This window comes from Eublepharis macularius, chromosome 8, assembly GCF_028583425.1.
Source record: "Eublepharis macularius isolate TG4126 chromosome 8, MPM_Emac_v1.0, whole genome shotgun sequence".
Lineage (NCBI taxonomy): Eukaryota > Metazoa > Chordata > Lepidosauria > Squamata > Eublepharidae > Eublepharis > Eublepharis macularius.
In genome coordinates, this window is record NC_072797.1 from 22,415,968 (window position 1) to 22,440,760 (window position 24,793).

At 44.4% G+C, this 24,793-nt stretch overlaps 1 protein-coding gene across 2 annotated transcripts; it reads right to left on the reverse strand.

Moving 5' to 3' along the window:
• Positions 1–5: 5 nt before the first annotated feature.
• On the reverse strand, positions 6–24,793 carry AGXT2 (alanine--glyoxylate aminotransferase 2). 2 transcript variants are annotated; one of them, XM_054986561.1, is made up of 14 exons: positions 24,673–24,793; positions 22,942–23,027; positions 21,820–22,004; positions 21,047–21,170; positions 20,774–20,868; positions 17,919–18,012; positions 16,196–16,289; positions 14,766–14,866; positions 10,620–10,712; positions 10,102–10,234; positions 6,713–6,801; positions 5,230–5,379; positions 4,330–4,428; positions 6–1,981 (listed from the first exon to the last, which is right to left on the reverse strand). In XM_054986561.1, exons 1-14 carry the CDS (start codon positions 24,746–24,748, stop codon positions 1,868–1,870), a joined length of 1,533 nt encoding a protein of 510 aa, XP_054842536.1. In that variant the 5' UTR covers positions 24,749–24,793; the 3' UTR covers positions 6–1,867. The 2 variants fall into 2 exon arrangements, with proteins under 2 accessions (XP_054842536.1, XP_054842537.1); XM_054986562.1 differs by lacking the exons at positions 21,820–22,004; positions 24,673–24,793 and having other exon boundaries at positions 8–1,981; positions 22,942–23,013.

A 24,793-nucleotide genomic window follows, 5' to 3' on the forward strand; every position in this document is an offset into this window, starting at 1 on the left:
TAGTGTACATTGCAGTTTTATTATAAGATAATTCCATGTAATTATTTGTGCACTTATTTCTTTATTTAAAAAAATTCTCCACCCACCTTGTAGCCGTTGGGTTAAATTTCTCTCTGCCTGCCTCCTTCTGGACCGCTGATTCACCCATCTCCCTTCTGATCTATGTTATTCTAGCATACATCATCATCATCGCTTAGAATTGCCGACTCATTCAGCTACAGAAAGCCAGTAGTCTTCTTTCACTGGCTGTACAGTCCCCTCATGCTCATACAAATCTCTAGGGGAGAGGGACAAAAACAACTGTGCTCTTGTAAAAGAGCTGAAAAGGATTAAATTTTACCTTCTTGCCTGTGCTTTCAGGAGGCTTAAGGATAATGAATAATAATAATAATAGTCAATTTATATACCGCCCTTCAGGACAACTTAATGCCCACTCAGAGCGGTTTACAAAGTATGCCATTATTATCCCCACAACAAAACACCCTGTGAGGTGGGTGGGGCTGAGAGAGCTCCAGAGAGCTGTGAATGACCCAAGGTCACCCAGCTGGCTTCAAGTGGAGGAGTGGGGAATCAAACCCGGCTCTCCAGATTAGAGTCCTGCGCTCTTAACCATTACACAAAACTGTGCCAACCATATATTTGCTTATTGAGGCACTGAGGCAATCCAGTAGACATCATATATGTGGGCTGAGAAAGGCTGGTATGACAGTGCAAAAGCTTTTAATTCCCACCTTTACTCTGGGCATAGAGCATAAACACCCGGGCGGGCAGGAGGCAGAATAGCTGTGATTTTCCTGCATTGTCCAGGGGGTTGGACTAGATGACCCTTGAGGTTCCTTCCAGCTCAATGTTTTCTATGTTTAGAGAACATCTGCTTGGGACAGACATACAAGAGCTGATGGATTCTTGTATTGTGTGGCTGGCCTTCTGGAATGAAGACACTGAAGTTACAGATTCATGTGCTTCTGTGGCTGTAATTTCTCTGCCTGTCTCTCAGGCTCTTTGCCAGGCTCAACGAGGATCTTCTGTCTGAAGTTATCCTAACTTCAGGGAAGGAACTGGGGGATCCCCATACACCTACAGGTAAATACTTTAGAGGGCGAACTTGATTACGTTTTACATTTCCTTCCCTTCGAACACTGGAGCCCTAGTTATTTTATCTAAGAGAGAGACTGCTACAATGTGCAACCTGCTCTTGTGCCTCATTATTTGGAAGTGAATGCGGTGAGGAAAGAGACGGCATCCTTTAAGTTCTGCCCTTAGGCAAGCTTAAGGCATCTTAAAGAGCTCAAAACAAGGCCACAGGCAAATGCCAGAAAATGGCTACAGCATAAGGCTACATGCCAGCATCAAAAAGCCCAACCCTATTTGTTTTTAATTTTTTTTTTAAAAAGGAACCTTGCTTGACAGCAGTCTCAGGAACAATAGTTCTTCACATCTGACATGTTCACCTCCTATTCCACCCATTTTCCCATTACGGTAAACACTGGAGAAGATGCAATGAGTGTTCATCTTGCACTCAGGCTCAAACACACAGGCTGCTGGAATGGGGGCGTCCTTTTGAGAGAGCTGAAATTCCACTGATCAGCTGCTTGAAGGGGGTAAGGGGAACGTCACTCCCCCCATCCAAATCATGCATTGACAGGATATAGTATTTTTAAAAGCCCTCTGCAGACAGGCAATTCCTGCTCAGAGGATCTGGCTTTTATACAGATATAAACACATGCCACTTAAATGCGTCTCTCTCTGTGCGTCTCTGTCTCTCACATCCCCTGGCAATTGGATCGTTTCTTACTACAGAACCTGTGAAGAGGCAGCTGCAACATTTCAGCAGCAGCAGCCGGCGTAGCTCACATTCGAGGGAATACTATTTTGCAGTCGCCGTTTTCTCCTTATGTCTGGTTAAAGCCGCATGGAAAACTTCCACTGCAAAGTCTGCATCGTCCTTGGTGATACACATTGGAGGCTTAATTCTAAATGTCTTTGAACGGAGAGAGAAAAGTAAAGTTAGGTGGGAGGAACAGCTAGTGTGTATCAGTGCATGATAAAAGTTAGAAACTTGTGTGCTTGGAACCAAAGTGTAAGATTCAAGTCTAGTAGCGCTTTAAAGACCACTGAGATTTCCAAGGTATACACTTTTGAGAGTTAAGCATCCTTTGTCAGATACTTGATGGTATCTGACAAAGGGAGCTTTGATTCTTGAAAGTTTATACTTTGGAAGATGCTGCTGAACTTGTATCTTGCTCATCTGCTGCAGGCCAACATAGGTACCCACCTAGAACCAAAGTGTGTGTTCTTTCTGTATTTCTGTAGACACAGCCCTAAACATAACACTTCCTTTGGCTGTAGTAGCCCCGCCCCCCAGTGCAGAAGTGATAGTAATTTGTTCAAAAATGATTAGGAATTGGGTATGAGCAAGTTTACAGATGGTACCAAATCATTCAGGATGGTGAAAACCCAAGGCAAATTGTGGAAGAGCTACAGGGGGATACCTCTAAATTGGGTGAGTGGGCAACCATGTGGCAAATGAACTTCAGAGTAGGTAAGAGTAAAGTGATAATATTGGAACAAAAATTCTAATTTTAAATATATACTGAAGTAGTCTCAACTGACTGAGACAGGGTGAGATATTAAGTGCTGTAGTAGAAAGTTTAATGAAAATTTCAACTTAGAGATGGGCATGAACCGAAATACGAACCAAAGTTCATCACAAACCAGGCCAGTTTGTGAACCAGCGGTTCATCAGAGCCCATTTCTGACAAACCACCATGAACTTTAGGGCGGTTCGTTTTTTGGTTTATCACTGCAGACACCCTGGTGCCAATCAATCAGTTTCCTAGGCAACAGAGGTTGGGCTTTCTGCAGACCTGCTGACCCGGAAGTGACCTCCTGCTGACCCAGAAGTGGTGATTTGGTGGCCAAGAAGCGCCGTTTTCACAAACCAAAACGAACTGGTTCATGAACTGGGGCAGGTTCGTGAAAGTTCATGATTTGTGAAATGTGACGAACCACGAACCGCATGGTTGTTGTTTTTTCCGGTTTGTGTCCATCTCTAATGTCAACCCAATGTGTGGTAACACCAAAAAAGGCAAAAATCCATGCTGGGTATTATTAGGAAGGGGACTGAGAATAAAAGGGCCAGTGTTGTAATGCACTTGTATAAAGGTATAGTGCAGCCTCATTTGAAATACGCAGTTCTGATCCCTATATCTCAAAAAGGTTATTGAAGAGCTGGAAGAAGTACAAAGGAGAGCACCCAAGATGGTTAGGGTTTGGAGCACTGTTCCTATTCGAAAAGGTTGGTGAGCCTGGGAGTTTTCAGAGTAGAAAAGAGATGACATGATAGAGGTTAATAAAATTTTACATGGAGTGGGAATGTGGATAAAGGGAGGTTTTTTTTCTCCATCTCCCATAATACTAGACCTTCGAGGCACCCAGTGAAATTGCTGGAATACAAGGTCTTCATTAATTAAACGGGAATTCATTGCCAGTGAAGATAGCAATGGCCATGAGCATGGATAACTTTAAAGGGGGAGGTAGAGAGAGTCATAGAGAATCCATCAATGGCTAATAGCCATGGTGAATGGAGGGAATGACTGTCTACAGAGGAAACAAACCTCGGAATACCAGTACTGGGAGGCAGCAGGGGGCCACGTAGCTTCTGCGTTTGGCCCTTCAGTTGCTGTGTGTGCTAGAGAGACCAGTGGCCTGACCCAGCAAGGTCTTCCAATGTTCTTACGCTTTCATGCCCAGTTTATGGGCTCTTAACAGCCTGCAGCAAGGCAGGTCCTATTCTGAATGCTCCACTCGACACATACTAAAAGCACGATCTAGCAGCTAGATTCTAGCAGTTCTTGCCTCCAATATCATGGGGACCTGAATGGGTCAAAATATGGTGGTCTGGGAAGGCATTCTTTCCTTGGACATCATAATTGTGATTTTGAAGAGTTTATCAATCCCTTACACTGCTCCTCAAATTAAAAAAAAAAGATGCCTCGGTTTCCCTGTTTCAAGCAGTCCAGCATCCCTTTACTTGTCAACTGGCGTCTCTTTTATTACTTCCTCTCTTGTTGCCCAGGAAGGGCTTCCCACTTGCCCTGGTACACCCTGGTACTGGGCCCTAAACTTGGTCTGTTCTTAAGACTGTTCCCTTGTATTGCACTTCGCCTAATGTACATTGGTGGAGAGGAGGCACCCAAGTATCTTAAGGTGCAGGAATTGCTCAGTTTTGCACTCCCTTTTGATCATTTATAGCACTGGAGCCATTTTCCTGTGCTCATCACCAAGAGGGATTCTGCAGCTAAATATGTCTCCCTGAAACTTGAGTACCTGAGAATGGATTCCTCCCTTCCCAAGTAGCACCCCCAGGTCTTTGCAGTCTTCAAAGATCTGGCTCATCTCCTCAGCTGGAAGGGGCTGGCGACTCTCCTGTGAACAAAAGACAAGCTTCATGTGGCTCCTTTCGTCACAATTCCTTATGAAAGCAGTTAATGACAAAAGAGACACAAGCAAAGTTACTAGTCCTAGCCCTCTAACCTGAGACTGGCAAATCGTCTGCAAAAATCAGTGCAATGGCTTTTTTGTACCCAGCCCTATAGTTTGATGTGTTGGTTAAAAAAACTTCATAGACTGGAGCATAAGTATCTGGACTTTTGCATGGAGTCAGTGAGTAAAAAACGTATCTGATGTTCTCAAACCAGCAACCACGTGAAGCCTTGGCACCAGCTCCCCACCTCGGTACAAAAATGCCTGGCTAGCGAACATCCTGGCAACAACATCACTGCAGGGATAAGTTTTTCCAATCTCATTTATTCACAAATTCCCAGGAAGCCATTGCTTTGAGGATGCAGACTGCACTACTGGTGGTCACCACATGCAGGCGCTGTATTAACTCCGATTCAAATGTGCTTGTCCCTTAATCTGGAAGCTTCTAGAATTAATACTGGCACATGGGTGCTCCATGTGGTTTTCTAGCTTATATACCATTTGCAATTATCGAAAGGACTGGACCTGATTGGTGAGCGTCTGTGCCAGCACCAACCACCCCAAAAATGTTTGGTCCCAGCACTGAGATTGTCCACGAGACCGAGGTAGCTTACGGGGGCCTCTGCAGAAGGACTAGAACATTCGAACCAGCCCTTAGATGCAACATTGCAAATGCTCAGGCAGGTGGTACAGGAAAACATCTCAACACACACACACTCAACTCCTAAGCAGTTTGTTCCTGACCTTATCTTTGACCATCTGGATCCCGATCATAAGCCCTTTTCCACGGACATCTCCAATGATTTCAAACTTATCCCGGAGCTTAGCAAACTCCCGCAGTAGGTGAGTCCCAACAGCCTCACTGTTTTTCTGCAAGCCGTCTTCTGCTATTGCCTGACCACATAAACATGGGTAGGAAAGAAAGCATCAAACATGGTGAAGTGGCATTGATTGGGCAGCCGTAACACACAAGCGTAGTATGTGGACAAGACTGTGGCACTTACAAGCTCAATATAGATTTATTGTCGAAGGCTTTCACGGCTGGAGAACGATGGTTGTTGTGGATTTTCCGGGCTGTATCGCATGGTCTTGGCATTGTAGTTCCTGATGCTTCGCCAGCAGCTGTGACTGGCATCTTCAGAGGTGTAGCACTGAAAGACAGACACTGAGAGATCTCTGTCTTTCAGTGCTACACCTCTGAAGATGCCAGTCACAGCTGCTGGCGAAACGTCAGGAACTACAATGCCAAGACCATGCGATACAGCCCGGAAAATCCACAACAACCATCAATATAGATTGCTTGTGCAGTACAGAATAGAAGCAATATGAGGTCCCTGCCCAGAAAACTGAAATCTACAATACAAATTTAGTGGGAAAGGTCTAGGGGCAGTAATGAGGAATGGGCACAGCACAGCCAATGGGGATTGGAGCGGTGGCACGGAAGAGTTAGGAAAGGTTCCACTAAAGCAGCAGGCCTGAAGCCAATTGCTAGGACCCATTCATGGGTTTGCTACGAAGTCCTCATGTCTGCCCCAGACCCAGAGATTTTCCATGCTCAGAACACATGCCCAGGAACATACAGGGGCCTTGATTCAGATTGGGACAGTGGCACACAAGAAAAGGGAGCCTAAGTTCTGCCCTCGCCCAGTGCTTTCCCCCACTCTGAAACAACCATGGGGAGCTGCTATTTGTCCTGCTGGGAAAATTTCTTAGAGCCACTGAAGGATCTGGGAGACCCAGGTTCAAATCTCGTCTCTGCCACGGAAGCTCTGATTGAACTTAGGCCAGCCTAATCTATCTCACAGTGTTTTTGCTGTGAGGGTAAAACAGAAGAAGGGCGAACAATGTCACAAGCCGCTTTGGATCCCCATTGAGGAGAAAAACAGGATAAATATCCAGATAAACAGACAGACACTATAAACTGAAAGCAAGAACTGTGGGTAAAAGCAAACACGTGACTTGGAGCAAGCACGCCTGTCTTATTTCCAGGCGAATGTCCATTTTCATTCCAGGCAGGAAATCTTACACTCAGTTCAGCACAATTGTAGCTAAGAACCCTGATCTTGAGTTGTGTGTTCATTGCCCCATCTTTCTGCTTGCTGCCTAAACATCCCTCAACACGGGGACTTAAGAGAGAGTTCAGCAATGGCAAAGGAACATGCAGATAGGATTTCCCCCCAGACAGAACTCATTAGAGAACAGAAACAGGCCTCAGGACTTTTCTTACATCCAGAACCGCAGAGCCAACAACACAGGCCACGGGGTTTCCTCCAAATGTGTTGAAGTGCAAGTTTTGAGCCAAGGAATCTGCAATCTCTAAAACAACAACAACAACATTTCAGCATTAAAAATCAAACTGTAATCCTTCAAGGAATTAAAAACTGGTGCTGCATGTAATGAACGGGCCTATTTAAGCCTTAAGCTTTTGGCCAAAGTGACTGAACTTTGGTTCAGGCTGTAAGCTGTTGTAGGCCTGACTCCGGCCTGGCCGCCGGGCCGAGAAAAAATGTGCTGGCTTGTAAATTTCCAACATCAGCAGGCCTCTGCCAGTTCTCAAGAGATTTGGCCTTGGGAGACTGGTTCCCACCATTCCCGTCTTCACTCCCCAGTTTCACATGGCTAGCAAGGCCAATTAAACAAGCGAGTCCTGACTGGCTCTTGGCTGCTAGGGGGGCGTTGGCAGGCCTGAAAAGATGACTGCCTGCTACACACTGTTCCTTGTCTAGGCATTATTCCTTTACCATCAAGTGAGAGAGAAGATTGCTTCTATGCCTCTTGTCATCAATATCCCTTGAGCTGGATGTCATGGAAACAGACTCCTTTTCTGAACCTAACGGTGAGAACCTACCAGCTAAGAAGCTCCATCAGAGAAGCTTAGGTAGCAAGCTTTAAAGTGTTTTTAGACAGGCAGCTGTTAGCTAGCAATAGAAAAGGTTTGTTTGTTTTTTCTTGTCTATTATGCTTTATGCTTATCAACACTCTCTGTGACTTGTATTCAATCAACTGATATTTTATTTTAGCCTGTGTCTGGGCTCACTGGTTGCTCATAGATACAACCTGAGAGGAACTCTGAAACTGTAAAGTCTCACAAATTAAAAAAAACCAGGTATCAGTTTGGTGTAGTGGTTAAGGGCATGGGACTCTAATCTGGAGAACCGGTTTTGATTCCCCACTCCTCTGCGTGAAGCCAGCTGGGTGACCTTGGGCTAGTCACAGCTCTTTGGAGCCCCACCCACCTCACAGGGTGTTTTGTTGTGGGGTAATAGTAACATACTTTGTAAACTGCTCTGAGTGGGTGTTAAGTCATCCTGAAGGGCGGTATATAAATCGAATGTTGTTGTTTGACACTGAGAGATCTCTGTCTTTCAGTGCTACACCTCTGAAGATGCCAGCCACAGCTGCTGGCGAAATGTCAGGAACCACAATGCCAAGACCACGGCTATACAGCCCAGAAAATCCACAACAACCATCGTTCTCCGGCTGTGAAAGCCTTCAACAATATATCGAATGTTGTTGTTGTTGTTGTTATTATTATTACCTTTCTGCTGCCTTAAGGGGGGCGCCTTTGGTGGCTGCGTTCAGCTCCAGGCGAAGGGGTTTAGAGGTGCCTTAGTTTGTTCCCTGCTCCACAGCTGGATCCTGGAGGAAACTCAGAAAGAGATGCCAGCGCCCCATGTCTGCCTTAGAGCCCCGATACCAAATCCAGTGACCCACTCATGGCCACATCACTGTGACCCAAAGGATGAAATACTAGAGGCTGTGGACCCCATCCTAGGCATGTTGCTCAGAAGACCCTCCCACAGTATTCATTGGGGATTATTCCAAAGTGAATCTGCTTTCTATGTTATTGGGGTTTTTTTTCTGTGTGTGTTTTGGGAGGGAAGGCAGCACAGTGTAGCCCGATCTTGTCAGATTTCCAAAGTTAAGCAGGTTTGGTACTTTGATGGGAAACCACAGAGGAAGACTTGGCAGAGGAAGGCAATGACAAAACCACCTCTGCTTATCACTTGCCCTGAAAGCCTCTTGCCTAAACATCCCCGACAAGTATTCGTCCAGCTGCTCTCTGAAGACTGCCAATGAGGAGGAACCCACCATATCCCTAGGCAGCTGATTCCACTGCTTGTCAGCACATATGTGCATGTGTGTTTTTGTACAACAAAATCACACTCCAGTACAACCCATTCATTTCAATAGGCTTAAGTCTGAATTTGGACCGCAAATTTGCTGGGCAAAAAATACAAACAAAAGCCATTATCTAGTTGTACAGAAAAGTTTCTGTTGGACTGTGGCTAAAATGGGGAGGGGCCATGGCTCGGTGGTGTCATGTCTGTACCCCATACATGCCATTGTTCTGTGTGTTGAACCACTGCTAATGCTGTGCCTTGATTTCATTTTGCAAATGCTCTATCACTTTCGTTTCTCCCTCTAGCAGCCTGAGAACGCAGCTGTCTTATCTTTTTTTTTCCTTTGAAGTTCACAGAAGTGACCTTGCAATGCAATGTTGCCATTGACTCTTATGTCTCTTTGTCCTGTCTAGGTTGATGTATAAACTCCAGAAGTAGTTCCCAGACCCTTTCCCGTGCAAACCAGTGGTCTAAGTGGGAGGGGGGGAAATGATTGCGTATTTAGAGTTCCTATGCGCTTTCAAGTTCCTATTCCTATCAAGGAAACGTGTACCGCTTAGATGCTTTCCTGCCTCTGAGTAATTCTATGGACATATATATGGAAATGATTGGATTTCTGAATAAAACCATTTAACCAAGAGCTTGGACTTCTTGTTGCAATGGTACAGAGACCTGTCTACCATATCCTGTCATTCATAGCCTGACAGGTGGTACAGCCTCTGCCTGGCATGTAGAAAGCCCCGGGTTCAATCCTCAGCATTGCCATCTGAAAGGACCAGATAATAGCTGACGAGAAAGTCTGCTGCCCGAGGCCATGGAAAGCCACTGCCTGCTCAAGCCACTGCTTGAGCAGGCAAGGCTGACTTTGATCAACTGATGGTCTGATTCGGCATAAGGCAGCTTCGTGCGTTCAATGTTACTTGTTTTAAAATGAGCAGGCTGCTTCGGTTGCTATATAAACTGTACAGATTAACTGGGGAGCTGCTATCCAGTGCCAGCTGCAAAAATGTTTAATGCATAAAGCCGTGCAAACATCAAGGCAGCCACGCTTTCCGTGTAAAGGAGTGAACCACTCACAGTGAACCAAATGGCCACATTCATAATTAGACCAAGCATCTCCCAAGCTGTTGAGACAAATGATGTATCTAGAGGAGGCAGAATCCAAACCCTAAAGTACAGTTATGAAGACGATGATGATGACAACAATAACATTCGATTTATATATCACCCTTCAGGACAACTTAATGCCACACTCAGAGCGGTTTACAAAGTATGTTATTATTATCCTCATATCCTCCCTGTGAGGTGGGTGGGGCTGAGAGAGCTCCTAGAAGCTGTGACTGACCCAAAGTCTCCCAGCTGGTTTCAAGTAGAGGAGTGAGGAATCAAACCCAGCTCTCCAAATTAAGAGTTCCCGTGCTCTTAACCACTATACCAAACTGGATTTAAAACAGCTTTTTCAGAAACAAGATCCCCTCCACACACCCCATACCTGCTTTAGTGACGACTGCTGCCATAGGGAAGCCATTACCAATTCCTTTTGCCATGGTAACAATGTCAGGCATCACACCGTGGCCTTCGAATCCCCAGAAATGGCTACCGGTGCGACCAAATCCTGTCTGAACCTTCAAAGAACAAATTCAAACAAAGTTGCTTATTGTTTTCAAGACAACTTCCTAGAATAGTAACAACATTCAATTTATATATCGCCCATTGGGACAATTTAATGCTCACTCAGAGCGGTTTACAAAGTGTGTTGTTATTATCCTCACTATAATCACCCTGTGAGGTGGGTGGGGCTGAGAGAGCTCCTAGAAGCTGTGACCAACCCAAGGTCACCCAGCTGGCTTCAAGCAGAGGAGTGGGGAAGCAAACTCGGCTCTCCAGATTAGAGTCCTGCCACTCTAATCTGTGTCAAAAGAATAGAAAACATCCCGTATATAGGAGCCAAGTGTGCACACTGCAATATAGACATCCCTCTGGACAGGGGAACTCTGCTCCAATACTTACTTCATCTGCAATACATACACCTCCCCTTTCACGCACGAGTTCATAAGCCTCCTTAAGGAATCCCATGGGATACTGAACTGCACCATTGACACCCTGTTAAAAGCAGACAGAGATACTATTGGCAAAAAGATGGATTTCAAACTTTTTTATATAATAGAAGAACCTTGCTGAATCAGATCAGTGGATCCTCTAGGCCAGAATCTTGTTTCTCCCAAGGCCAACAAAGAGGATTTTGAGGCCAAGGGCTTCTGCTGATGCTACCTACAAACATTAGTATTTAAAAGGTTACCACCTCTGAATGTACACAGAAATTCCCTTTAGTCACTATAGCTTGTAGACACAGATGAATCTGTCCTTCATGAACTTGTCTGATTTCCTCATAAAGCTATATCTATGTTCATGGCCATCAAAATATCACTGGCAGTGAATTCCACAGTTTTAATTATTTGTTGCCCATCCATTTAATTGGGTGCCCCTGAATTCAAGTATTATAGGAGAGGGGGGAAATTCTCTCTATCCACTTTCTTCCCCCATGCATTTTTATAAATCTCCAGCATGCCCCCCTTCAGTGGTCTTTTTTTCTAAACTAAAAAGTCCCAGACACTTCAGTCATTCCTCATAGGAAAGGTGCTCAAAGTCCCAATTATCTTCGTGGCCTTCTGTACTTTTTCCAGCTCTACTATGTCCTTTTCGAGACACAGTGACCGGAGCTGCACATAATATTCCAAACAAGGCCGCATCTCAGATCTATACAGGGGCATTACAATATTGGGTGTTTAATTTTCAATCACTTTCCTAAATGATCCCCAGCACAGGGTTTGCCTTTTTCATTGCTGCCCCACACGGAGTCATAATTTTTTTTGTACTTTCTACCACAACCCCAAGATCTCTCCATTTGTGTCAGTCTGCTCAGACTCCATCCGCACAAATTTAAAGTCAAGATTTTTCATTCCAGTAAGCATCACTTTCCACTTACATACACTGAACCTCATATGCCACACTGTCACCTGCTCACCTAATTTACAGACATCCTCCTGGAGCAGTTGCAATCTGTCATGGTTTTCACCATCCTGAATATTTTAGTATCATTCATAAACTTGGCCACTACACTGCTCGCCTCAATTTCAGATCATTTATAAACAAATTAAATGGCACCAGTCTTGATACCAGTCCTTGGCCGATTCCAGATGACTAACCTTAAGGCGTTTCATGCCGCCCTCTTCCGGATCGCGACGGGGAAAATGCAAAATATCGTGTTTCCTCGTGCGAGTTTTGCATGTCGCGATTTCGCATTTTCCCCGTCGCGATCCGGAAGAGGGCGGCATGAAACGCCTTAAGGTTAGTCATCTGGAATCGGCCCTTATGGGGCCCTGCTGTTCACTCCCTTCCACTGTGAGTCCATTTATCCTTCCTTTCTACTTCCTGTTACTCAATTAAATTCTAATCCATTAAGAAGACTCACCCTCTTACCCCATGATTGTTAAGTTTACTCAGGAGTCTTTGATGAGGTACCTTGTCGAAAGACTTTTGGAAGTCTAAGTACAGAACATCTATTTACTTATTTCATTTTTAACCCACCCTCCCTGCAAGCAGGCTCAGGGCAGGGTACAACATTGATTAAAATACAACTTAAAATCTATCATAAAAACAGCAACAGATAAAATACTGTACCCCTTTTTGGGCAACCAGCGTCAGTGGACTCTCCATAACCCTTGTAGAGGGAGACTGGTGGAAGGCTCGGCAATGATAGGCTAAAATTAGCCTCCACCATATACTTGGCGAAACATCTCTGTCTTACAGGCCCGCCTACATGACACAAGATCCTGGAGGGCCTGAGTGTCCTCAGACAGAGGCTTCCACCAGGTTGGGGCCAGGATCGAAAAGGCCCTGGCCGTGGTAGAGGCCAGCCGAGCCTCCCTAGGGCCAGGGACCACCAGTAGATGTTTTCCGGTTGAATGAAGTACTCTCTGGGGCACATACAGGGAGAGACGGTCCCTTAGGATTGCCCTCATCCATGTTTGTTAACCTTCTCAAAGAACTCCAAAGTTTGTGAAGCAAGATTTTCCTTTGTACAAGCCATGCTGATTTTCCCCTAGCCAACATTGTTCTTCGATATGCTCAGTGATTCTATTTGTAAGAACATTTTCTACTCATTTGCCTGGAACAAAGATTAGGCTAGCTGGCCTGTCATTTCCTGAATCCCCTCTAGACCTCTTTTCAAAAATTGGTATAATATTTGCCACTCTCCAGTCCTCTGGCACAGAGGAGCATTTTAGTGGCAAGTTACATATACCAGCTAGTAGGTCAACAATTTCATACCTGAGTTCCTTAAGAATCCTCGAGTGTATGCCATCCAAAACTGAAGACTTAATAGTTTTAAATTTGACCAGTAGACCTAGAACTTCATCTCTCATCTCTTCAATTTGACTGCAGACTCTGGCATGGGTAAGGACCCAACATTTTCCACAGTGTAAACAGCCACAAAGAATCCATTCAGTTTCTCCCTTTCTTCCTTAAGCAGTTCTTTAATTGCTGTGTAATCCTTCTTAATATTGGGCTGGATCCAGCTGTAAGCAGTCAGCCCGGCCTTCGCCAGTTGTACAGCAGTTTTCACATAGCTGCGTGTAATATTAAAAGTGTACAAGCCTCTGGAGTTTAAAACGGCTACCGTATAGCCACCAGAGAGCCTCTGCCGTTGCTACATCCCGCCTGGGAGAACCAGGCATGCAAGGAATGCTGCCCTGGAATACGGAGTGATTGAGGCTTGATTGGATTTACTGCCATCCCAGCCCCGGAAGGGTCCAGTGCAACGAACGTCTTGCAGAGTCATCCCCACTTAGCACATTCCCTTCCCTCCTTCCGTGATGAGATCTCCTGTCCTTGATTGAGGAGCTAATCAAATGACATTCATAAGTATAGACAGTCGTTCCTGGCACAATGCGTTCCCTCCCTAAAAGTACTTAACCTAGCTCCAGTGGACTTCATCAGAACACTGTCCGTTTTGTGCAGTGCTAGAACTAGTTTTGCATCTGCATTCACACACCCCGGCAGCTATCCATCAAGGCAATCAAGCCTTTTGTCTAACCCAGGAACTGACCACTGGAGCCTTTTTCCTAAATGCTAGGAGGACTCTCCTCCAGCTCGGGGCACATTTTACCTATAAAAGCAGAGCCTTAGCCCCATTCAAACTGAACGCGTTTCCGGATCCACAAGCGCTGTTCCCTTGAGGTTTGCTCTGAGCCTCTTGTTCTCTTGGCTGAGGACGCTGGATGTTTGAAGCTTCGCTCTCTCTCCTCACCACAGACTGGACTACTCTCCAGGATAGGTAGATATACTGACTCCCTCTCTCTCTATTCCCAATCTCTGGCTACACTTCCTAGGGCTCTGTGTGTGTGTGTAATTATTTTCCCCAGTAACCTGTATGTATGTGCATTAAGTTCTTGTGTTCAATAAAAGTTATTGTTTGATATTAAGCACCAGACTCGCTGTTCTAATTTCGGAAGGGACCTGGTATACACAGGTGATAGATCCCAGTTACCGCCTCTCGTATAGTCATCTTCCTTGCTTGCTAATTCCCCCATAAATTATATTTATTGCAAGGAGACCACTTCCGGTAACACAGCCAGCTTCTCTGCTCCATCTTCCCCAGTTCTCCTCCTTACTACAGCCCTGTCCCACATGGCTTTTATCCACGCAGGTCCTTTAATCTCCATCTCAGCTGTTTTGGGTAGTCAAGGAAGTCTGGTCCTCTCTGTTTTCCAGCAGTAGCAAAATCAGTTCGATCCAACCCATTAAATATAATCTCCTCAGCGGCTTTCTTTGCTTTGCATTTTATTTTAAACAGGTGCGGGTTTGGGTGCCTTTGAAATCTCCAGATGACTATTCAGTTGGGAATATTCGCCTGAACAAGAACACTGATGCTATCAAGAAACCTGCTCTCAGTTTAAAACCAAACGCAGCATGTAGGGTTGCTGGCAATACTTCTCCTGTGAAGAAAATGGAGTAACTTCGGAAGAGCTTTCCAAACAGCTCACCAAGGCGAAGATGGTTTTGAAAGAAGGTGAGTTATGAGAGCCAGTCAACACTGTGAAAGAGCACTGAAGAATTTTGTTCCTCGGGGGCGGGGGGGGGGGGAATATCACATACTTGAATTGGCTCAGCAATAAATCCCGCTATCTTCTTTGGCACACAAGTGGCGAGCGTGTCTTTGAGCTGTTCGATGTAACGCTCCTTTGCATCGCAAGATCCTGTATTGGAAAAACAAACGACGTCTCTTCAGTGTGATGAAGACCAGTAAATACTTCTAAACACTACTTTTAGAGGAAAAAGTATCTTTTGCGCATCTGGCTAACATCTGAAGAATCTATACATGGGTTGGATCCTACCAGCTTTTCCATTGGTGAAAAAGGGAGAGGGATCTCCGTGATCACTAAAAGAGGCTATTCTGGGGATCATGGAGCGTGCATGGACAAAAGCTCTGTTGGCCAGGGGCTGTAATAAGAAGGGGAATCAAACTAGACCGAGCAAAAAGGCTGGTGGGATCCAACTATATATTTTGCCCAGCACATAATACAAGGTTGGTGAGATTTTTGTTTAGATTTGGAAGTTCCTCCCAACGCTACAAGTGACATGCATTGTTTTCCACCCCCTCTTCCATTTCTACTTGCATATTTAAGACACAACAAGACAGAGAAAGCGATCTACAGAACTCTAGAACTAACAATAGTTTGTATTATTCATCAGAAGATATCACACACACACAAATTATCTTGATACCAAAACCCAAGCAGCCATTCCATGTTCCCCTTACACATTCCTTGTGGAAGCAACTAAGTAAGTATTCCAAGTGCTATTTTTTAAAAAATTTGAGCTGCTGCCCGTTTTCCCAGCAAAGCTCTCAAATGTTATGAGAAAATATTATTTCTTATATAGGAAACATGGTACAGGTGAAACGAAACAAGCGTAATCAGAAGCCCCACCTTTCCACTGAAAAATTGACTGGATAGTAGCAGAACAACAAGGGATCCAGACAGCACCATATGATCATCAACAACATATTTAGCAGGGCTTTTTTTCCGCAGGAACGCAGTGGAACAGAGTTCCGGCACCTCCTGAAAATGATCACATGGCCGGTGGCCCCGCCCCCTGATCTCCAGACAGAGGGGAGTTTAGATTGCCTTCCGTGCTGCTGCTCTGTGCTGCGGAGGGCAATCTCAACTCCCCTCTGTCTGGAGATCAGGGGGCGGGGCTACTGGCCATGTGACCATTTTTGCCAAGGGCGATTTAAACTTTAAAAAACTCCCCCCTTGTTCCAGCTGACCCAAAGTGACATCATTGTGTGGTCCTGCGTTCTACCACCTCTTTTTCCAGAAAAAAAGCCCTGATATTTAGGATGCGTGCGGCAATGCAACTGGGCGCATGGGGCCCCACCTTAGAGACATCACCACTACTACCACTCAGCTGAAAGCATAACATTAAATGTTGAGATGATAACAACTTGTGTGCCCTAATCCATCTGAGGAGACCTAAGGAAGATTCCATGTGGGAAATCAATACCTTGCCCACACCAAACCAACCTGGAGAACAGCTACATTTCCGAATTGTTTGCACTGGTGAATCTCGACATTGGCTTCCACCCCAGGGGCCATTAAAAACATCCGGCAGCATTGTCTGAAAAGCACAAAAAGGAATCTGGAGGTTTACTTCAAAGGTTGCAGCAACATAAACATAGACATGGAAGATTGTTGAAACCAAATGGGTGATCGGACGCTGAATTGCAAATGCCAGCAGAGAAAAAATTGAGCACCTCCATGTGGAAGCAGCCCATAATGAAATTTTTAATGATGCCTACATAGCAGCGTGCTTCATGGAATATTTGACAATATTTGAATTTTTTAAATTAAAAATAAATTATACTTTTCTGATGTCTTCATTCTTTAATGACTGAAGGTTGCTAACCTTAGTCTTTTTTTAATTGAGAGAGGTGGATGACACGGCATAACACGGTAAGCAGCAGTTTATTCACAAAACAAAAATTCTCAGTTCCCCTTTGGACAGCACCCCTGCTGTTGCAGATTTTCAAATCTACTTTAGATTCATTTTTTAAAATAGTTTCAAATAGAATATATACCTACATCAAAGCATATTTTTGTATTTAATAACTGAACAGCAACTGGCAAAATCTTTAGCACCCCAGTTAGTGCAGCCACCTTAAGAAGGCACCCAACAGGTTTGTCAGCATATGCGCCATCCCAACCTGCTTCCAAGCACAGAATGATAGCCCAGCTGCTCCTCGCTTGTCCTCGCCTGCATGCCAAAGCTGTGCCAAGACACTCTAAAGTCCTCTGTTTAAAATTTTGCCTTTTACGTCTCCATCACTATGTGACTGGGTCCTGCACAGACGGGGGTCACATCATAGTATAGTGTGCATTGAATACAAGTGGCCAATCTGAAGAACTAGTCAGGGTTCCAAAAAAGAAAGGGATCTTGAGCCAGACAATCGTAGCAGAAATTCAAGACAAAGCCCAGGTCAGGGGAAAGGGCCCTGACCTGGTTGGCCCTGGCTAGCCCAATCTCAACAGATCTTGGAAGCTAAGCAGGGTTGGCCCTGGTAGTACTCCGATGAGAAGTACCAAGGAAGTCCAGGGTCACTATGTACAGGCAGGTAACAGCAAACTATCTTTGTTCTTCTCTTGCCTTGAAAACCCTACAGGGTTGCCATAAATCAGATGCGACGTGACACACACACAACACTCCCCACACACACAGAGGCAGAACCAAGGGAGGAAACAGTAAGCAACTGCAGTTACAGAGACATAATGAAGGACAGAAATAAAGAAGAACACACCAAAGAGATGCTACTATTCCAGCAAAAGTGGGTGAAGAGCCCACTAAAACAAAAAGTTTTAAAATTAAAATTTCTGTCTTCGATCTGAAGTTTTGATCCAAATTTTGGCACAAATTTTATTTTTAATAAGAAACACTTGCCAAGCTGCCGAGAGACAGTTCAAAGCCAAACTGTGTGAACTGCTGGAAATGATCAAATATATCTGCATTTTGATAGCAAGCCAGTGTTAGGTATTTGCTTTAAAAAATTCAATCTGCCTTTTAAATTGTGTACCAAAGAGCTTAGAGTAACTCATCTCTTTAGTGAACTGGTATTAAGCTGGAGGTACAAATCTATTTTGTATCACTGGTGCAAAAGTGTTATCCGGTATAGTACTAAACATTTTAACTAGGACACCTAAACCAAATCTTCATGCGCAACAGGTATCCCCTCCAAAGCAGTAAAATCCTCACTGTTTGGCAGCCAAAGCCAGTAGGAACACAGTGCTTGTAACTTCCAATGGATGTCAAACCCAACGTGGATGGACTGCCCCCATGGTATCCTCCTCTGTGGAAAAGAAGCAATAAACCGTCTTCAAGTCCATTCAAGTGACTTTGGTAATTTTTTAAAAACTAGAACCTTGGTAGGAAATGCAAAAATGTCCCTGAGAAAGTGATAGGAAATCTTAATGCACAGAGAGCTTCTGAATCTCACAGAAATCCTCTTCATGTTCAAAGCAAAAAAAAAAAAAGAAATCAGGTCATAAATAATGGATAATAAACCAGAAAATAAATTGAAATATTTAACTTTACTCGTCTTTACCAAACTAACATCAGCTTGCTTGTGCAAACATCCTCTATCCTGATTTTTTTTCTTTTGTTTGCTTTGAATGCCAATTTTGTGGAAGAGTTCTGTGAACTCAAAAGCTTGTATCCAGCAACTTGGACAGAAGTTGGTCAAATTATACCTAAAAAAAAGAATGCTATACAATCTAAAAGTATGCTTCCACGATTCCGAATATTAATTGGATTTTCATGTTTTATAGAAACGCTATCAGATCAGGACTTGTGTTGTCCTTTGGAAGCTCCTAGTCAAGCATTTTCTAAAAGCCAAATGAGTTAGAACAGATCGACATAGCGGCATTTGACTAAACAGATATTAAGACTGACAGATGTAGAGTATACACAGTGCAATCCTAAGCAGAGTTACTCCAGTCTAAGCCCACTGGTTTCCTCTCTAAAACATCTGCCCTCAACAGGGAGAGGAACAGCAAGATACTTGGCACAAAGCTGTGCTCATAGGGCAGGTATACATTAGATATACATTACTTACAATCAGGGCTCATTTCAAGTGGGAACGCACAGGAACTTAGTTCTGGCAGTTCCCCAAAGAGGTCACATGCCAGGTGGCCCTGCCCACCTGACTCTCGGCCATTTTGGGCCCATTTCAGCCTGGATTGGGGCCAACACGGCCCAGATTGGGCCTCTGATGGGTGGTGGATCACTCTCCCGCTCATCAGCGGCCCATTCCTAACCATTTGGGGCCTCTTTTCAGCCATTTTCAGCCCCTTTTTGCCATTTTGGGCCCAATTTCAGCCCTGAATGGCCAGGATTCGGTCCAAAACAGCCAGAATAGGTGATATCAGGGGGTGTGGCATATGCAAATCAGTTATACTAATGACACACTTCCCGTGATGGCAAGAGGTGTGTCATATGCTAAGGAGTTATTCTAATGAGTTCCTCCAGCTCTTTTTCTACGAAATGGCCCCTGCTTACAATACTTTTGAAAGGAGCATTGGGATGCATAAATAGCAACATATTTGAAGGCTAGTTTAAAACGTATACTGACAAGAATGTATTTATTCTTACTGGTACCAAAAAGATTGCTGTTCCAGTTTGCGAGCAAAAAGCCATAATCAGGATATTTAAGGCACGCTATAAATGCTTTAAATGGGCGATACTGGATTTAAACAAATATTGGAGTTAGAAAGAGAAGAAGACTTGTTTTATTTATTTATTTATAATCCGCCTTTTCCACTAGACTCAAGGCAGATTACACATTCAAGATTACTTGAAATGTGAGATCAGGGGAAGCAACAGGAAAAACCTGGGAATCATTAGCAATGAGATGAAAGGAGAAACAAGCAAGTGAAAGGGACCAAGACATCAAGAGGTGGAATTTCCCTGCCACAAGGAGATCCACTCTCAGAAAAGAGCAGAGGCTTTCCAAATGACAGTTTTCCCCATCTGCTTGAACAAAGAAGCATCCATATAATATATTCTTTGCCTGATGCAACCTCAAAGGTCTAATCACATGTTAGGAAGTCCTTGTGTATCTCATAGGTCCACTATAGATCCTTATGACAGACATGCACTGGTAATTCCATGCTGAGATCTCATTCCCAGGTGCATGGTAGCGCAATTCCGATCAGTACTGGAGCACTCGAGGACTTAAGCTTCTCATCACCCCAAGACATTTGCACCACCTGAAACAGAACTGAGGAGCAACTATTTGCCCCATTTGGATAAATAGCATGTACTAATAGGCTACACACATGTTTCCCGAGTGGGGTGAATAGTGACTCTTCAGGCTGCTTGTTTATTTCTTTATTTACTTTTATAGTCCACCTTCCTCACGCTCAAGGCAGATTATAACATTTAGGAATGCAACAGTGTAAGATGTGACATAAGAAATGCAAAAACCGGATTACAGAAATTAGAAAACAACACTGTAAAAACAAGATATGCTTACAACAAACCGAGCCATAAACTACAGCCTTATTCCTTTATTAAGGCACCATTCCAAACAATTCCAATTTTATGCTTTTTCTCTTTATAAAAATATGTCTCTGATTAAGTTTATTTTTACATATTCTGTGGAATGACAGAAGAGTGGAAAATGGCACATGGGAAAGTTTAGGGTCTCTAATCCAAATCAGGCCCCCATACACCTGGGAGCTGCTGTAGCATAGTGGTTAAGTGGTTGGACTCCAAATCAGCACTCTGTTGGTTCAACTCCCACGATTGCCATGAGCTCAGCAGGTGGTCTTGGGTGAGCTACCCCTCTCAGGCCCAGCTCCCCAGCCATATTGTGGGATAATGATAACACTGACTATGTTAACTGCATTCATCTATCTAGAAGAGCGGTATATAAGCGCAGTTATTATTTATTAAGGTTCCCAGTGGCCACAGCTCTACAGTGTCTTTCATATCACCTGCTGCCTGGTCTTTTTAACTGGAGGTGTCAGGAACTGAACCTGGGACCTTCTGCCTGCAAAGCAGAGGCCCTTCCACTGAGCCACAGCCCCTCCCACCCAACACATACCTACCTGAAACAAATTATGTCAAAGTTGCGTGTATAAGCCCTTGCCATAAGCATTGCCAGGTCATTGGCTTCAGAACCACTATTGGTTAGGTAAATCACCTAGAACAAAGAACACTGGTTAGACATTTGATTCACCTATACTTTCTGAAACTTTCAGTGTATCACTTGACTTAAATTTTAAAAAAGACTTCCATCTCTGATTTACAGTTCCAGAACTAAGGTATAACTCAACCTCCCAATCGTAAGATGAAGTTTCTCGGTATTCAGATCTAAATACCTTTAATGGATCCGGAAGCAGTGAAGCCAATTTCTCCGTATATTCCTGAATTGCTGGGTGCATGTAGATGCTGGATATGTGCCACAAGCGACCAAGCTGTTTCTGGGCAGCTGCTGTAACTTTTCTGTAAGCATTTGGAAAGATAATAGCTTAAGGAATAATTTATGGCAACACACTTTTTTTGGGTTCTGCTGCAATTTTAAAAATATTTTGTGAAATCACTGACTGTCAATTCAGATTCTTGCAATTAAGCCCATGGCATAGGGAAGAAAACCAAAGAAATAAAAGTCCCTTACATCCATTGTAACTTCTCACATTTGCCAAACAAGCAAGCCAAAAGATCTGAGCCACAGTATTCTATAGCAGATTGTCTAGGGGCGAAAAAAGGGGTTCTCCACAAACTGAAAACCTGTATCAATATCTTACACTGCCTTTGGTTTCTGTGTTTTAACAGAAAGGCTCCAAATGTTCAGCTGACTTGTGAAAATGAGGTGTAATTTGAAAGTCCATTGTGTACAGGCAATATGTATATATATGCATTGTCTTTAGATTTCAAATGTTAGCATCTTCCCAAGTCCTTCTGCCGACTGCAAGATGGCCATCAGTGATATTACAGTAGCTAAGCCAATGTCAGCTACATCCTCTCCACTGGCCTGGGCCTACTATGAAATCACAGCAGCTTTCTCACTCCCTGCCAGATGGCACTTACAGTCCAGGGACTATGATCAAGCTAAAGACCACATACTCGCCCGCTGGCCTAATCACATACTTACGGGTGGCAATGACCGACACCAACAGTGGCGACCCCAGCAAAGAGATCGAGGTACCTACGACCTTCATAGTCAAACAGCCACTGCATGTGCCCCTGATGTAGCAGCAATGGTTTATTGTAATAGGTTTTATGAGATGGGGAAACATTCCCTTTGCGGATATTCAGCATGCGCTCATAGGGATAGGACTGCAGGCAGAAAAACAAACCGGTATAAGTTTTCTCATTCTTTGCTTTGCGGGCAAAAAGGCTCTCCGATTCACATATGGTGGAAATGCCCTCAAATTTATCTTTTCTGGTTGGCTGTTTCTAAGGCAATTTTCCAAATTACTAAAGTTAATCTACCCTTCTCTCCGAAGTTGTTTATATTTGATATCTGGAATGCTATCCAAATTCCCAAAAAGACAAGAAATCTTATCTCCAAATCATTAGCAGCGGGTCGTTTGGTGATCGCTGCCTTTTGGTCAGATCTAGCTGGAGCCTCCTTGGATAGATGGCATGAGAAACGTTGGGAGATTTGTGTTTTGGAGAAAATTGTGCACAATCCCTTTTTCTGTAGCTCGCAGCATAGTGCACAACGGAGCAGTTATGAAGAAATCTGGAATCCCGTCTTTGATTATTTGTAACTCAGAGGGATCCTAGCACAGGCAAAAGACCATAGACTTTGGTTTTCTCTTTGACTGTCCTTATGTCCAACGCTAGTATGTTCTTTTACACTTTCCAGGGGGGCTAATTGTGTTTCTATTTGTGTACTTTTTTTACGTGAATAATTTTTTTTAAAAAAGTTCTCTCATTCTAAAGCTGAGATCCCCATTGTATCAATAACTTCACCACAAAATTTCAGAAACCGCTTGAACTAAAACCATCTTGAAATCTGATGCTTCTGAACCATCTATTGTCTTTGCCCAGTACCTGCATACACTACAGGAATATGTAGTATTAGTACAGAGCTTTGCCAAGGACTAGTGGCAGGATACCAGTATCATCCAACACACAGCAAGGCCTTTCTGAAACCCATTAAAGTCAACGCACATAGGAGGGTGTAAGTCTGTTGAAAGCTGCACTGTACAACGCCAAGAACTGCTCTTGTCCACGAAGAACAGGAATAAGTACATTACATGCTTACCTCATATTTTTCAGGTACAAAGTCACAAGGCGGCATTGTTGAATGCAGGCAAGCAGAGTTTTTCAGCTCCTGCTGCCTACGTAACTCTAATAAAAATGCAACCGATTAGAATTTTTAATATTCATTAAGCAATGAAATAAATTTTCATTTAAAAGCTGCTTTGATATGGCTGACCATCGTCATGTTTAACTGCCGAGATCTAACTTGGGATCCAATAATTTACAAAATACAATTTGTGCCATGTGAATTTAGACTAGCTACCCCTATGAGCAGGGGTGGGAAGGTGAATTGTGTGAGGAATGCAACTCTGAAAATCTAATGGGACGAAGTTAAGCCCCATGCTTAGACTATAGATGAGAAACCACCCCTGGGAGACCCTAATGGTAAACAGCGGAGAAGTTCTGGAGGTATTTCTATAGTCAGAGAATGCTTTCCGTATCAATTTGTCTGCCGCTGCCTCCCACACACCTGTCACAAACTCTGACAGAATGGCAGCCCAGGGGAGGGCCTTCTCAGAAGTGGAATTCCCTCCCCAGGAAGACACATCTGTCTCCTTCTATTGTCATCTTCTGCCCATAGGTGAAGACTTTCCTGTTTGGTTTGGTATTCCTTCAATGACCCCTCCTTCCTGCCCAATATTTTAATTGTTGGTTTTCAGTATGTTTTAATGATGCATTTTTGTTGGTTTTAATGGTTTTTAAGATGTTTTATTGTGTCTTAATTTGTTAGCTCCCTTGGTGAACCTTATGAGGGCAGAAAGGCAGGGTATAAATTTTGTTAAATAAAAGTGTATCTATAACAGATCCACATATAGAACACACTATGCAAGTACGGTCAGGTAATTGTACTGGATTATTCAATATACAGTAAAAGACAAGAACACTGTGGGCACTGTATTCAGCAACAATAAAAATGGACAGTAGCTATTCTGGCTTCCTTACTCCAAACACATGCATATGCACATCCTGATTAAAATCCCCAAATTTCCCACTCATTTATTTTTGCTCATGGCCAAAGGCCATCATGATCTTTACATAAAAGATGCTTGAAATTCCCAGTTAGCTAAACATAAAGTTTCCTTGTGTGGCTAGAGTGATTTTCTTGCCCTGTGTGAGAGGGGCCACATTCCTCTGTGCCCTTGGTGGGGGAACGTGGTGGGAGGGGACAAGGAAGGGGGCTGGGTGCAGGGTTGCCAGCTCTGCCTTGGGAAATCCTGGAGATTTGAGGGTGGAGCCTAAAGAGGGCGGCGTTTGGGGAGAGACCTCAGTAGGGTATAATGCCATAAATTCCACCCCCACCCCCCAAAGCTGCCATTTTCTCCAAGTAATGTAACTCTGTATTCTGGAGACATTGTAATTCCAGGCGCTCTCCAGGCCCCACCTAGAGGACGGTAGTCCTAGCTGAGGTCTCCCCCCTCAACCCCCCCCCCCCAATAAATCTCCATGCATTTCCCAGCCCGGAGTCAGCAACCCTGTTTACAACCTCTTTCCTGGGAGCCTCATCGCGGGAGCTCTGAATTGCGAGTCTTCAGGAAACGCGCTCTGCACGTCCTCAGAGGCGCCTCACGCCTCTTGGGAGAGGAGAAGGACGCAGGTTCCCGGGTGCTGCCCAGGGGATGCGGCCGGAATCAGGGTCCGGGCCGGAGCCGTCCAGGCGCGACCCGAGCGCCCTAGCGCGGGGGCCCGAGGAGCCGAGAGGCCCCCTTTCTCTCTCTCTCTGCGCCACGCTCACCTCTCCTCCAGGGGAGCCTCGCCCCGAGCCGGGAGCCCCGGCGGAGGAGCCCCGCTGCCTCCCGGGCCAGGCTCATCTTCCCCAGCCGAGCGGCTTGAACTCGAGCTGGACTCTGGCTCTC